Below are 14,675 nucleotides of genomic sequence, written 5' to 3' on the forward strand. Positions count from 1 at the left end.
CGTGGCCGCCTGCGTGTCTCCTAGTCAACATTCAACCGCCAACTCCCTTTCTCACAGGGTCATCATCGATGTCCTAAATATGACGGAGGGTAGTTCAGAGCTTTCACAACAATTTTACGTCCGTTATTGGCACCATGAGCCTTGATCCCAGTGTCTTTCCGAGGTCGGACTCCCCCGCAAGCTCCGAGAGCTCCTTGACACGATCCCGTTTACAAGGCAAGGAAGGTATGTGCCCACCTTAAAGAATCGCACGAGAATACTGTATCTGATTATATCTGGTATCTGTAGGGTCCCTCAAAAAAGACAAGCATTACCGCCGATATGCATCTAGCGTTGAACGAGCGCTTTCGCTCTTTGACAACGCCCTCCAGGAATGGGCCGACTATATCTCGTTCCTCGGTCGACTGTTAAAGGTAAGCTCGCTCGACTTAATAGCAATGTGCTGCAGCATCGCTAATATTCAACCATTAGGCACTCCAAACCCATCCGCCCGATCAGCCCGTCGTCCCTCATAAAGTATTAGTGTCGAAGCGACTCGCCCAGTGCTTGAACCCATCGTTGCCATCAGGCGTGCACCAAAAGACCCTCGAAGTGTACACGTACATATTTGGATTGATAAAGGTATGGGTGGCCACCTGAAAGACCGATAGTGTGTTTACTGATCATCTGTTTACAACCAGCTCGAGGGATTATCGCACGACCTGCCTTTGTACCTCCCTGGCCTTGCGCCAACATTGACTTTCGCCTCTCTTACTGTCCGACCATTGTTTCTGTCTTTGATAGAGGGATATATCGTTGACCTGGAACCATGGGCTATTCGGCCCGCGTTGAAAGCAATCATTCTAGCCCTACTTCCAGGCCTCGAAGAGGAAACAAGTGACGATTTTGAGCCAACACTACGCACAATTAATAAGCTACGAGATGCTGCTGGACAACTTGAAACACAAAGGACGTCTGAGGCCGGGGCGTCTGGGCAGTATTTCTGGCAATGCCTCTTTCTCGCGTCTATCACGAACCCTAGTCGACGGCTTGGCGTCCTCGCATATTTGAACCGCTACCTCCCAAAGTTAGGTATCGCAGATCGTCGATCGAGCACGGCTGGTGGGAGCGATCCACAGAACATCCCACCTGAGATACTGGCTGCAGCAGACTCTGTCATTCTACCGGAGCCTGGCCTCTTGGTTCGATGTGTTGCATCGGGCTTATCTGACGACCAGCTCCTTGTCCAACGTAACTTCCTCGATCTTCTTGTCACCCACCTTCCACTCAGCTCTCCAATTTTACAAAGCAAAATTGCGGCTGGTGATCTTCGAACTCTGGTAATTGCAGCAGTGGGGGTGGTCACTCGGCGAGACATGAGCTTGAACCGCCGACTCTGGGCTTGGTTCTTAGGACCAGATTCCCCAAACGATAGCTCTTCGATGGATGATCGAAAATTCTCAACGGATACTGCCGGATCTGCCTCCGTTGATGGAAAGGAACTCACACAATCACAGTACTTCAGCCGGGTTGGCTTGCAGCCATTAGTCACTGGTCTACTGGAGATGATCAAACAGGCACCGAGCATTCCGTCCGATAGAACCAAACCATTTCGGATAGCTCTGGCGCTAATGGATCGCTGGGAAATCGGTGGATACATTGTCCCTGCAGTTTTCCTGCCCACTGTACGCAGCGTTCAGGCATTTGAATCCGCAGCCCCCAAGAACCACTTCGAGGAGGTTTTCCGCAGTGCAAGCGCCTTTTTTGATGGCGTTGAAAGTGGCGTGATATTCTCTGAGCTTCTGGGGTTGGTTGATTACCGGTCTTCTGATGTAGACAATGATAGCGATCAAGTGTTGCGTGACCTGGATCTTGCACAGTTTATCATTGAGAATTTCAATGTGCGCGAGGAGGACATGGTACAGATCCATGTGCCTCTGCTGACATTGTCAGTTCTCGTGAAGATGAGAGAGATTTCATCCAAGGAGAGCACTGCCAACAAACAGGCCGTGGCCGCTGCATTGAACAATGTTCTCAAGTCGCTGAGTGGTTTACTCACAGAGCGTGCGTTCTCGAGAAAGGCAGGATCTGAAAAGACTGCTGCCAACGACACAAAGGGCCGTGGCACTGATATCTTGAAGACTGTCCACAGTTTCTATGAACAAAGCAAAAATAGCTTGGAGCTTCCACCTCTTCCTTACGCTCCTAAGAATCTTGGCGAAATGATTATTCGAGAGGCTCATGAACTAGCTATAGCGGCGCTGGGAAGCCGCGATGGCAACCTATCCCTTCACGAACCACTCGATGTTCTTGTGACTTTGCTCAAGAAGCTTCCAAAGTCCCGCGTTCTACGAGACCGAAAACTGTATGAAGCGCTCTCTCGGCGACTAGGTTCAGGGAAGGACAAGCCAACAACCGCCTCCTTCTCAGTCATATCGACAATTGCTTCGACAGTGACGAGTTTGTTTTTCATTCAAACTCCCGGCTTCTACGTCAGCTATGAGGATGCTTGCGATCTGATTACACCTCTTGTCAACCAGTTGTGGTGGTACTTATCACCTCTTAGTCCAAAATTTCACGTGGAAGCTGTCCGCTGCTTATGGCTCCTGCACTCAATTTCTTGGATTGACCATCTCGTCGAGGCGTCTCTGACAGCTTTAATGGTCAATGTGTCAAACGCGGCATCCCGCCACCTCTCGTCTGAGCAACAAGCTGAGCGATTCTACGTCTTGTGGAACCACAGTCACCACAACACACATGAGCAACCACCAAAGCAAGTGATTGATGTTGGAGGGACTCTGTTCTCTTATCAGTGCTCTATGCTTGAACGTCCGCTTTTCATTGTCCTTGATCTTCTCTCTCAAGAGTCAAGTGATAGTTCGCAGAGCGTTCAACTATGGCTTCAAGACTTGCCATCTATCCATAAGTAAGTCGATTCCTCATCCCAGCATGTTATTCGTATCTAATATTTTACTAGGGTTTTCCATGTGGTCATCTCAAATCTTGATGAGCTTTCTGAACATGATGAAGCCAACGGGAAAAAGACCGACAGCCATTCAATCTCCCCAGATGACTATAAGGAGTGTGACTATCTGTTACAGACAGCCTCAAATATAATCTCCGCGCTTTCGCAAAATGGATGGGTCGCACTTCTTACTCAGGTGCTAGGCAATGAGAAGCGCCTTGAAAAGTCCAAATCTGAAGGTGGGTAGTTTATCTTCTGACGAAATAATTGTTGCTAATATGGATTCTTGGATAGAGAATGCAGACTTCAAAAGCCTTCATTCCGCCATATTTGAGGCATCCCTTCGAATCGTCAGCGCACAGCCCCCGGCTCCTACGGATATTAATCTAGATGGTGAACGACTGCATAAAGACGCACTCCAGCTCATGCGGCAACTTCTTCTTGGGCCCGGAGCGGAGGAATTAGTGGAGTCTGGCATTGATGATTTCTTGGTGGAACGCCTTCTTGTATCTTCCGATGGAGGCAGTATTGCGGTGCAGGGTGCACTAATTGACGCACTCCTTGCTGCATTGAAGGTGCGATTTGCGCAAGCATATCTACCACCACCTCCTCCTCGGCCGAAGGATTTACGAGCTGCCTCTCGAGATCGGCTGACCAGTCCTTCGATCTTGTCTTTCACCAGTGACAAGGGAGACAGGAGACAGTCGCTACCGCAGCTACCGCAGCCGCCAGAGCGGCTTTTGGATTGTCTTTTGAAGGGAATCAGCTCACCAAAATCCCGAGAAATTGTAGACAAGTGGATAGTGTTGCTCTGTGAGGTGCTCCCTCTATACTCAGGTTCTATCTTCCAGATCCTATTGATGCTTGTGGAATGTTTCTGCAGGGAAATTCGAGCATCATATGGCAGACTTCAGCTGTCCTTCCAGCAAACAGAGGATTGGCCGCAGGACCGCTCCGAGCATGTCACAATTGCTCTTCTGAGTGGCCTTGAGACTTGTATCGCAAATGCCCACGAACGTCTCATTGTGGAAGAGTCCAACGTTCCAGCAGTCAAGAGCCCTGACCAAGCGCAAGGCTTTTTCGGAAACATGGTGTCCGGGGTATTCAACTCGGAGGGCGGACAAAATCGCCCAAATACCGCCAACGACCGCCTAACTGTTCTTCTCTGCTTCCAAGATGCCGTTCGCTTATGCTTCTCCATCTGGGCATGGGGCGCGGGAGATCACAGTGGATCTCCTCCTGATTGCGAATCTCTGGCCTCATTTCAATACACCTCCTTGCGAATGAGAAATCGCTCACGGCGAATCTTGGAGCACTTTTTCACCGCAGAGGCACTTGAGTGTCTTGAGACCTTGGTGGAAATGTGGACCAAGTCTGACACAGAGACAGCATCACTTATATTCAATCTCCTCCATACACTCGATGGGTCAAGCCCAAAAATCACCATTCCTGCCATTTTCAACGCAATCTACACTCGCACTAATCCCAGTGCCTTGGAGCCTAGCCGGAAGTCTTCGTTGACGTCCAATCTCTCTGAGTCTGAGCTTGCTAGCTTTTTGGTTACTTATGCCCGGTCACTGGACGATGATGTCCTCGATGAGATTTGGACAGACTGCACAACTTTCTTGCGTGATGTTCTTAGCAATCCATTCCCGCACCGGCAGATTCTTCCACGCTTGATTGAATTCGCGGCTATTTTGGGGGTGAAAATGGAGAACACAACCTTTGGCGAAGACCGTCGTATGCGAAAGGAACTTGGGGTATGTGTATTCACTGCTGGTACTACCATTGTCACTAACAATAATATCGCAGGATGTTCTCCTACGACTCCTTACCGCAGTCTTTACCAGCAAGCCCCTAGGCCTTAACCATGATATCGGGTCTATGGCCAGATCTTCGGTGGATCATGATCGTACCTCGGTCTCTCATACTGGACCTGATGACATGCTGAGCATTCTAGCGGTCTCTATGCCGTCGTTTATCACGACCCTGGGTGATTCAGATCGGATCAACACTGCTATTACTGGTGTATCGACTAATGTAGTGGGCCCTCTCATTCGGTCACGTCTCTTCCCTAATAATCTCAACCGTAATGTCATGGTTCTTCTACAGCAAATGGCAAAAGTACCAGCTGCGGCGAAAATGTGGAAGAAAGACATATCCGACGCGTTCAATGATGCCCGCTTCTTTGGATTGCAGTTGGATTTGGTGAAGACCAGCTGGATGGACCTGCTGCGGCAGTGGGTTCTTGCCGACAAGGAACGCCTAACCGAACTTCTTGTCCGCCTTCCACCACCAAGCTCAGCGGGTATCATGTTCGGTGTAGGAGCCTCTGCGGCTCGGTTGGAAGCTGATCGAAAAGCCCAGCTCAACCTCCGGCGAATCGCGCTGCTCGTGCTTTCCGCCAGCGACGATTACTTCGTTGGTGAACTGCCCGCCTTACTTCAGAAACTGGAAGATCTTCTTGCGGCGACCAGCGCCTCGTCGCCATCTTCTGCCACTCGGGCGGAAGTGTTCATGGTCCTTCGAGCAGTCGCGCTCAAGACCTCCGCCTCGTCCATGGCGCCATTCTGGCCTCTGATCAACACGGAACTGCAAGAAGCCATCTCAGCAGTACCCCGGGGCTCTCAGCCAGAGCTCTACAACCCCTACTCGCTGCTTCAAGCGTGCAAGCTTCTCGACGTACTACTTGTCCTCGCCCCAGATGACTTCCAGCTCCTTGAATGGCTTTTCGTAACCGACACGATCGATGCAGTCTATCCCCCGGACCGCTGGGAGCCCATTGCTTTAGCAGACGAAGTTTCTCAGACTTTCGGTCCACGCAGTGCAGGCTCACCCACTGTCCCCACGGAGACCAACGAGCCGCAGGCTAACAGTGGCCTTAAGCGGCCATGGCTCATCTCAGACTGGATCCGAGAGGCAGCCAAGGACGAGATTGTCGACCGGGTCCTACGCCCATTCTTCGCTCGGTTGAGTATCTACGTGTTTGAGAGTACGTACGGCATGGGCAGCGTAGATGTGACAGTGTGCCGAAATGATTTGTTGGCGGATCTCTTCAACGAGAGCACAATGGCCAATTAAGCGAAGCAATAAATCATTTAGTTCGGCTCTACATATTGCAGAGCGATTCCAAATATAATCTTTTCTATGTTGTAGTCTCCCTGGTTTGTATACAAAAAGGCCTCAGGTCTCCAAGTTCCGAGCCGCCCGGACCTCCGCAATTTATCAACGTCACTTCCAACAAACTCCCCTTGCCACCATCTTCCATCAAACAATCCATAAATTTTCCCTCTACACTTGAAATAAAATTGTCAATATGCCCGTTGGCACAAAGATCTTTCTCCCTTTGCGCGGACGCATCGGTATTCGGTCCTTCTCATCGTCCCGCGCCCGTTGGGAGGCCGCCGCGCCACTACCATCAAGCAAGCCTGTCGGAGCTTTCCGAGGAGGGTATGATAAATTCTCCTGCTTCTAATGACATTCCATGTCAAATGGCCACGCATTTGTAAGCTCTATTGCTAATATCTGACAGTGTCTTTGGGTTCCTGACTGGATCTGTCGCCGCTGGCGCGTCGGTGTACTATTACATCCTAGCAGAGTACCGAGTGGCCAATGAGATGCTGTCTGATGACATTTCGGTATGTTTATAGCTTCCCAACTGTTGAGTCTCTGAGACTCCGAGAGTGTCTCCGTATTTCTCTTGGAATTTTGATATTCGCAGACCTAATTATCTGCTTTATAGGCACTTCAAAAGGCTACCATCAAGCTCCAGTCATACATTACAGAACTGGAATCCAGAGTTGATCAGCTGCACAAGAAGAAATAGGTGCCAGATCTATGTTTGATATGTGTATTTATTATTGCTTGGAGGTGTTGGGTGTGTTTGTTTTCTGTGCATGAAGCTTGTTAACCCTGGACATGAAGCCCACTATCACTCTTTAATGGCCAGGGAATAATAGCTTTCTGTTTCTTGATTTTTTTTTTTTTTTTTTGCATGAGATAAGTCCCGGCTTTTCGAATATCAGCATTTCCTTTTCCAATAATTCAATAATTGACCAACTAAATCTTTAACCCTGTACATTGCACTCTCTCGAACTACCAAACTCCGCTGCAAACAAGACAAACATTTTATCATCTCCAACAAACTCCCCGGAGCCATCATCCACCTCCGCATCACCAGACCATCCCAACACCCCAAACCGCAAAATGTTCCGCGTCGAACTGGTATCAGACACATCAACGGCCACACCAGGCTGGTCATACGCCCCAACCCGGGGCTTCGACCCCACACAAGCGATGGCCCCAACCCTCGGCCGCAAACGCGGCATCCGCGACGCCGGCAAGGGCGGCGACATTTCGTCCCGACAAGCGAACGCTATCGCACGCCACATCGCCGAACTAGACCGCGAGAACCAGCGCGACGTCGCCATCCCAGCACCAGTGAAACAAGCCCGAGAAGCCGGCGCGCGCGGCACACGAGCAAAAACCACCTCGAACGTCCGCCGCATCCTACAATCCCAAAAGACCTTCCGGAACCACCTAGACGACGAAGAAGCAGCAATATCCTCGGGCAGCGGGGGCGTAGCGGGCATGCAGGGCGCAGGAGGCGCGAATATCATCGCGGCTAAGGGAGGCAAGGCTGCCGTGCGCAGCTCAACACCGGCTAGCACAGCAGGCGTCAAACGTCCCTCGGCGGCTATGTTGGGTGTGACGACCGGTGCATCGACGCCCACGCATGAGACTACGGACGCTGAAACTGATGTCGATGATGAGCCGCCGCGCAAGCCGAAACTCATCAAGTCTGAATATGATAATGACCCCCTGCTGCGCTCGTATGCGCCCCCTGTGCCTTCTGATCGGCTTATGCAGCGGTTACTGGTGGAGGCGCCGCTCTCTTATAACGCGTCGCGTGCGAAGCCGCAAGCGTCAGGTCGGCCGGGGCGGAAATTTTGTTGTATGTGTGGGTATTGGGGGAAGATTCGGTGCAAGAGTTGTCATTTGAGGACTTGTGGCTTGGATTGCTATAAGGTTCATGAGGATTCGAGGTGTGGTGCTTTCTTTTAGGAGGTCTGGTGTGTATATTGAGAAGGAGCTTGCCTAGCCCTGTTCTGCTGATGACTTTATGAATCGATACCAAAACCTGTACAACAGATAAATATTAATGTGACATCCAAAACAAGACTTGTATATATTTTTTATCTCATTATACATGGGCTCTACGCAATAGGCAAAATCGGGTTTCTAAAATATGCTAAAAGAAAAAGTGTTGTGTAAAAGGCTCAACATTTAAGGTTAATGCCCGCGCGAAGCTCGTCTTCGCGAACCTCAAACATAACCTGCACGCCGACGAAAAGTACTACGCAGCAGGAAACCATGTACGCCAGGCCAGAGTATGAACCCGTTAGGCTAGCAAGCAGATCCTTTAATCCATCGATACCCAACGCAAAGCCGACCAAGTTTGCGATCATCATCATGAGGACGTTCCCAACGGAGCCAATGCCACAAAGGACACGATACGTAGTGGGACGAGAGCGCCAGCGATGGGCCGGGAAAAACATGCCGCCCAAAACTTCTGGTAGAACGAAGAGAGTAACGAGCCAGCCCCACATGAGCAAGCGGAGGTTGATATCGTGCCATAAGGCGACGAAGGTGAAGACCAGTAGGAAGTTGCGGATTTGGAGGAACTTGCCCATGAAGTTGGACCGAGGAGATGCAGCTGGTTTGGGTGCTCCGGGTGTCCGACGTCCACCACCACCGCCGAGCGGGATGTAGATGTAGCGGACGATCCAGCGGTTGTAGGAGCGGTGCCATCCGCGCCAAAAGGCGAGGGCAGAGTAGTTGTTGGACATGCAGCGGACCATATTTTCCGGTGGATCAATCCCGTCTACGAGGGCCCAGAGACGGAAGAATCGCCAGGGGATGAGGAGTTTCAGCCAGATTATGTGCAGGTTGAAGAACGCGAGCATGCTCAGTTGCCCCGGGGTGAAGACAGACCAGTCTGGGTCAGCTTTGGAGATTGCTACCGCATAAATATAGTGGAGAATAAGCTCCATGCAGAGCAGAGTCAGACCAAAGCGCACGGCATACATCATGATGCGAGCTCGAGTGAGTGAGGCCGATGTATATCGTTGTTGAGATACGTAGTCGTTGAAAGTCAAGATCGGACCGGCCACATACAAAGGTGCGTAGAGCACATAGGCGATGTAGTTGCGGAATGTGAAAGCGGTTGCTTCTGCCGGGATCTTGACCCGGTCACGGTCAGAGAGGGCCGCAGGATCTAGTTGCTTCTTCTTGTAGAACTCGGTAAGTTTAATTGTCTGTCATATGGTAGTGTCTCATCGACCAGGGGAATACTTACTTCAATTGGGCTTGCCGCGGGGTAGTCTGCACTCCAGTGGCAATCCATGTTGAAGCTAATGAGGCGCAACACTGTGACTTTGAAAAGGATCTCCCATCGCGGCATCAGTCCCCCAAGATCATCTAGAGTCTGAGCCCATTGGACTAGCCCTGTAGCACCATCTTCTAACGCCACAGACCCGGGAGCCAACACCTTCGCTATCCGCTCGAAAGAGTACCCACCGCTTAATTCGTTGGCAAACAAGACGGAGATGTTGAAGACCCATGTGGCGGTAGGCACATAGGAACGAGGAACAACCTTGCCGATTCGAAAGTTGATATATAGAATCGACAACACTTTGAGAGCGGATACCCCATGAAGCGCTGTTATGAAGATCAGTCCGAACCAAAAGTCGAAGCGCATTCGCTGTTCAAGTTGCGCCTCGGCCGCACCATTCACGGAGTGGCTCAATTGTTTCGTTTCCACATTCGAGCGGGTCGTGAGCGACTGATAAACACGGCGAGCCAAAGGATGGGCGATTAGGAGTAGTAGAAGTAGAGGGATATTGTCGCGGAAGCCTTCATATTGCGAATCGGAGTTGTCCTAAGGGCATTAGAGAAATAATGTCAGTCGGGACTGGGCTCGTGGATGTGGATAGCTGAACGCCACGTGTGGCGTACTTACCACCTGACGGCCAGGGATCCAACCGGATGATAAAAGGTGAGAGTATGTGGAGTAGCTTGGGTGGCTTTCTGTGACATTGATCCTCAATCAGCATTTCAAGGCCCAGCATTTTCTCCGGCCTGCACTCACCCTTCGAGACATCGATGACAGTCTTGAACATCAATGGGACAAGGATAATAAAGAACAAGTAGTAGACAAAGAATTCTGGTGTGCGCCAAAGTGAAGGTGACGCGCCCTGGGCGATTGCATTGGCGCGGGCATCTTTGGCGGAGGAACCTCGTGTGTCTTGGGCAGTGGTTGCGGAGGTGAAACGGGTGTCAAGGGTGTCTAGCGAGTAGACCCGCCGAAGCCAGGCGAAAATGGAGGGCATTTTATAACAGTGGCATGGCCGGCGCAGGTTTGGAGAAGTTGAAGTCGGAGATGTTTGAGATTCCAGTGTTTACTCAGGGGCCCGAGGAACCGCCACTTGATTCTCGGTAGGTGGCCTCTATACTAACTCGACACGGATCCAATAAGGTTCCAATCTAAAATATAAAATATAAAATAAAATGGCGCTATTGATTTCCGTTTCATATCAAAATATGTAATTTGAATTGAGGAACTACCTTTTAGAGGTTGTAGATCCCAGTTGCCGAAATCAGCACTAGTCAGTATCATATCGAGCATTACTAAGACCCAAGTATGTCCTAGTTAAGAATACAGATCTAGTTTCCGATATGTAAATCTTGAAAGGATATAAACAGAGGCCTTTGAAGTTAAGCAATATAACTTTCCGGGCGCCAAGCACCTCCAGGCCTCGGCACTGTGTGTGATTAATAGGAAATTAAGTCCTACTTATGCCTGGACCTGAAAGATCAAATTGAGAACATAGGATAATAATATATTTCCAAATCGAGGTTGCATTTATAACCCTCGGCTCTCTGAAAAGGTCTGTATAGCAATCTTTATGTTGGGGTGTTCTCCAGGGCTTGGCATCAACATCTACACCTCAACTCTACACCTCCAGTGGACATCCTCCAACTCTTCAACTAAGCCCATTTTTCGACCAAAATGTCGAACATACGGGTATGTCTCTTGATATATATCCCATTCAGTCTTATGCTATACAAATCGCCAGCCCGCAGCGAGAGCCACAAGTTTTCCCTGCTAATATGCTATCTACTTCAGATTGCTTTCAAAGTCCACGGCACCGTCCAAGGTGGGTAGACCTCATATCCCATCTATAGTCTTCAAATACTATCATTTACTCTGTCACTGACATGAATCCTAGGTGTCGGCTTCAGGTAGGAAACATCCCCTCAACCGATGACATCATAGTCCATCGATTAACCTGTACCTATCGTGCACTACAGAGACTTCACCCAGAAATGTGCTAAGCTCGATGAGCTTAAGGGATGGGTTAGGAACACTACTTGTGGAAGGGTGAGTGATGCCCTGTCGTGTCCCAAGATATAGCGCTTACTGGATCTTATCAGGTCGAAGGCGAGGCCCAGGGTAGCGACGAAAAAGTGAAGAAATTCCTCCAGCGCATCGATAAAGGTCCCTCTATGGCTCATGTAGTAAAAATGGAGAAGCGGACTCTGGACGTGCGTGATGGCGAGGAGGGATTTGCGGTGATGCGGACAGCAGAGTCCATGTTCAAACCAGAGAACTAGGAGTTTACTTCTTTCAGTCTATTGCAATCAGAACGGAGGAGGCCAGCCAGAGAGTTCTTCTACTTCATCATGCTGAGAAATCTCGTTGATGATTGCCACCGAGCCGTATAGGGAAATTGATAGTGGAGCAGACAGTCTTGTTATTAATAAGTCAATGCCAGCAAAAGTGCTCAGAGAGGTTTTGAGCAGGCACTATGGTCTCGAGAATACAAGAATTCTCACGCATATCAAACGGCCCAATAGCTGGGCTACTGTAGCAGGGACCGACAGAGTAACATCATTGAGGCAAGGCTAGAAATTTGAGATCATGGAAGGGGAAGAAAGAACGAACCAATAATTGAAAAGAAAAATCATCTGAACCGTTAGCCTTCAACCTATTTGTAAAACCCATCTACTTTGAAAATAATGCTATCACCTAACTTGCCAGTTGTAATACTAGGCGAAAATGTCCTTGTAAAATCAACGTGCCGACATATATCAGTGTCCTTCCAAGGTTCTTTCGCATTTATCTGCTGGAGGAGAGTATGAGTAGAGAGAGTATAGGCAGACGATAGATAAACGAAGTGACTGAGAATGATAACCGTAGAAAATGGTTGGCAGACCTCGGACAATGACACTTGACAGGCTCATTAGATATGCATCAATCTATTTTACCTAGGTATAGATCTTGCATGCCGAAAAGCTACTCGAGGTAAGCAATTGAGATGCATGTGCCTTAATCGGCAGGAAACGGACAGAGATTTTTCTCCTTTTTTTCAGGTACCAACGTCGATTCAGTCACCGGTGAGATAGATATTTTCACGCCGAACTCAAATGACCTCAAACCCCGGGCTTTGATGTTCGAATATTTCTCGGGATTGACTGCAAACGGCTGTAGGGCATCCGGGGTGGCTACGGGCTGAGTCATATCGCCGTTCCCGATCCTTCCCGATGTCACCTGCCAGCAAGGACCTGACCGTTTCGGGAAATAGTAATGGTGAATGGAATGAATATACAGGGATAATGGGAAGGTTGATATATTCGCTTCTTGTTCGAGTATAGCAATGTTGATATGATGTCGAGGGATATGTGATATATTGAAAGGCCCATGGAAAGACCAAGTGCCTGGGCAATGAAGTATACGGAATGTCATCATTTCTAACTCCTGGACAACCATCCAAGGTTAGCATTTCCGGGGTCTGTCTTTGAAATTTGTTTGGCAATGTCCCTGATTTTATTCGTCTCCCAAGGTTTGCCTAGATTATGTATTTAAAGCTTTAAAGATTGGGGGAGCCCACCTTCATCTCTCTTCTATCAGACTTCACCTAAACTTCTTTATATCTAAATCTTTTTCACATCGTCTTCAGTATCTTCAATACTTTTATCACCTTCAATCGTGACAGACCCCAAACTCAATTTCTTTGGTTACATCATGAATACTCTATCAGTGAGGGCTCCCTTGCGGGGTGCAGTAAGGCTGCAGTACCTGCACCTTGCTGTACGAACCTGCTCGGGCGTTGCAGTAACAACGTGCAATCCCACACGTGGGGTCAGCAAGCGCACATCAGCATTTGGCATCACATCCAAGCGCCCTATCTCGTCAACACCACAGAACCAGATTCAGGAATACTTTCCACCACCAAAGACTCCAAATGTCAAGGAGGTAGAAACAGCATGGGTGCATCCAGTGTAGGTAAACACACAGTCAATCGATCTGAGTCAGACATTAACTCTATGCCAGATACACCGAGGCGCAAATGCGAGATATCCGCATTGCCCACAGAGAAGCTTCAAATTGGTCCGACTGGGTTGCCCTAGGAACTGTACGTGTCTTCCGGTGGGGTATGGACACGGTGACAGGATACAAGCATCCCAAGCCCGGCCAGGAACTACCGGCCAAATTCAAAATGACCGAGCACAAATGGCTCAATAGGTTCATCTTCTTGGAAAGTGTGGCTGGTGTCCCCGGGATGGTGGGCGGCATGCTGCGACATCTTCGTAGTCTTCGCAAGATGAAGAGAGATAATGGATGGTACGTCAATTGTGCAAATCAGGCCTAACATCTGATCTCGACGCTAACCCACATCCTTCCAGGATCGAAACCCTGCTCGAAGAAGCATTTAACGAACGCATGCACCTCCTTACCTTCCTGAAACTGGCCGAACCAGGCTGGTTCATGCGCTTGATGGTTATTGGCGCTCAAGGCGTCTTCTTCAACGGCTTCTTCGTGGCATACCTGGTCTCACCACGCATCTGCCACCGATTTGTGGGATATCTTGAGGAGGAAGCTGTCATTACTTACACCCGTGCTATTGCGGAACTGGAGAACGGCAAGCTTCCGGAGTGGAATGATCTCGATGCACCCGAGATTGCGATCAAATACTGGCGGATGCCAGAGGGTCAGCGCAAGATGAGGGACCTGCTGATGTATATCCGCGCGGACGAAGCCAAGCACCGCGAGGTTAATCACACCCTCGCCAATCTCAAGCAGACTTATGATCCCAACCCCTACCAGATTGTGTACACCGATCCGAACGTAAAGCATCCGACGAAGGGCATTGATAACCTGAAGCCAGAGGGTTGGGATCGCCAGGAGATCTTTACGGTTGAAACGACACAGGCGAAGCGTTAGAGGCATTCAAAACGAGTTTTGTTCAAGGCGTTTTAAAAATGATGTTAGGTGTTAGAAAGGATTAGTTGAATAGCATCTCGTCTCTTTTTCCCATTGAAGTTGTATGTGTGATAGATCCCCTTACCCCTGGAGGTTCCAACGGTTAGGCTTGAGGGCCCATCCATGGAACGCGGGGCTTAGGCTAAACCCAACCAGGCAATTAAGAAACATCACACGTTCAAGGCCTTGGGAAGTATACGAATACATGTGGCTTTATAACATCCGACAATCAACAACAGAAAAGGGGTCTGACCTTTTATTTTTATTGATGAAAAAGAAACACTCATCTCTTTCAACTCCATGTGGGCAGTTGACCCGCTTCCCCCTTTTAGCCCCCGTTAGTCGAAACCCCCCCTTTTGGCCCAAAAGCAGTTTCTCGTCCGTCGATCCTGCAGGTCTCATTAA

At 49.4% G+C, this 14,675-nt stretch overlaps 6 protein-coding genes across 6 annotated transcripts; 5 read left to right on the forward strand and 1 right to left on the reverse strand.

The window, feature by feature from the left end:
* Window positions 1–134: 134 nt before the first annotated feature.
* On the forward strand, window positions 135–6,025 carry N7517_001763 (dopey family protein; the record flags this gene model as incomplete). The annotated part of the gene is made up of 7 exons (XM_056719493.1): window positions 135–225; window positions 289–413; window positions 472–621; window positions 681–2,905; window positions 2,957–3,183; window positions 3,239–4,704; window positions 4,757–6,025. 7 exons carry the CDS (start codon window positions 135–137, stop codon window positions 6,023–6,025), a joined length of 5,553 nt encoding a protein of 1,850 aa, XP_056583628.1.
* A 235-nt stretch (window positions 6,026–6,260) lies between these two features.
* On the forward strand, window positions 6,261–6,770 carry N7517_001764 (uncharacterized protein; the record flags this gene model as incomplete). Its single annotated transcript, XM_056719494.1, has 3 exons — window positions 6,261–6,394; window positions 6,477–6,582; window positions 6,687–6,770. The coding sequence occupies 3 exons, from the start codon at window positions 6,261–6,263 to the stop codon at window positions 6,768–6,770; spliced, it is 324 nt and encodes a 107-aa protein (XP_056583629.1).
* A 380-nt stretch (window positions 6,771–7,150) lies between these two features.
* Window positions 7,151–8,008, forward strand: N7517_001765 (putative HIT finger domain protein; the record flags this gene model as incomplete). The annotated part of the gene is made up of 1 exon (XM_056719495.1): window positions 7,151–8,008. One exon carries the CDS (start codon window positions 7,151–7,153, stop codon window positions 8,006–8,008), a length of 858 nt encoding a protein of 285 aa, XP_056583630.1.
* Window positions 8,009–8,223: 215 nt separating this feature from the next.
* On the reverse strand, window positions 8,224–10,335 carry N7517_001766 (putative glycerol:H+ symporter (Gup1); the record flags this gene model as incomplete). The annotated part of the gene is made up of 4 exons (XM_056719496.1): window positions 8,224–9,261; window positions 9,303–9,884; window positions 9,966–10,033; window positions 10,095–10,335. 4 exons carry the CDS (start codon window positions 10,333–10,335, stop codon window positions 8,224–8,226), a joined length of 1,929 nt encoding a protein of 642 aa, XP_056583631.1.
* Window positions 10,336–11,015: 680 nt separating this feature from the next.
* On the forward strand, window positions 11,016–11,620 carry N7517_001767 (acylphosphatase; the record flags this gene model as incomplete). Its single annotated transcript, XM_056719497.1, has 5 exons — window positions 11,016–11,030; window positions 11,133–11,163; window positions 11,236–11,248; window positions 11,318–11,387; window positions 11,441–11,620. The coding sequence occupies 5 exons, from the start codon at window positions 11,016–11,018 to the stop codon at window positions 11,618–11,620; spliced, it is 309 nt and encodes a 102-aa protein (XP_056583632.1).
* A 1,411-nt stretch (window positions 11,621–13,031) lies between these two features.
* N7517_001768 (alternative oxidase) lies at window positions 13,032–14,231 on the forward strand (the record flags this gene model as incomplete). Its single annotated transcript, XM_056719498.1, has 3 exons — window positions 13,032–13,288; window positions 13,341–13,631; window positions 13,694–14,231. The coding sequence occupies 3 exons, from the start codon at window positions 13,032–13,034 to the stop codon at window positions 14,229–14,231; spliced, it is 1,086 nt and encodes a 361-aa protein (XP_056583633.1).
* Window positions 14,232–14,675: the final 444 nt, after the last annotated feature.

The sequence above is a fragment of the Penicillium concentricum genome (assembly GCF_028827145.1).
Source record: "Penicillium concentricum strain IBT 3081 chromosome Unknown utg000001l_segment0_segment0, whole genome shotgun sequence".
Taxonomy (NCBI): Eukaryota; Fungi; Ascomycota; class Eurotiomycetes; order Eurotiales; family Aspergillaceae; genus Penicillium; species Penicillium concentricum.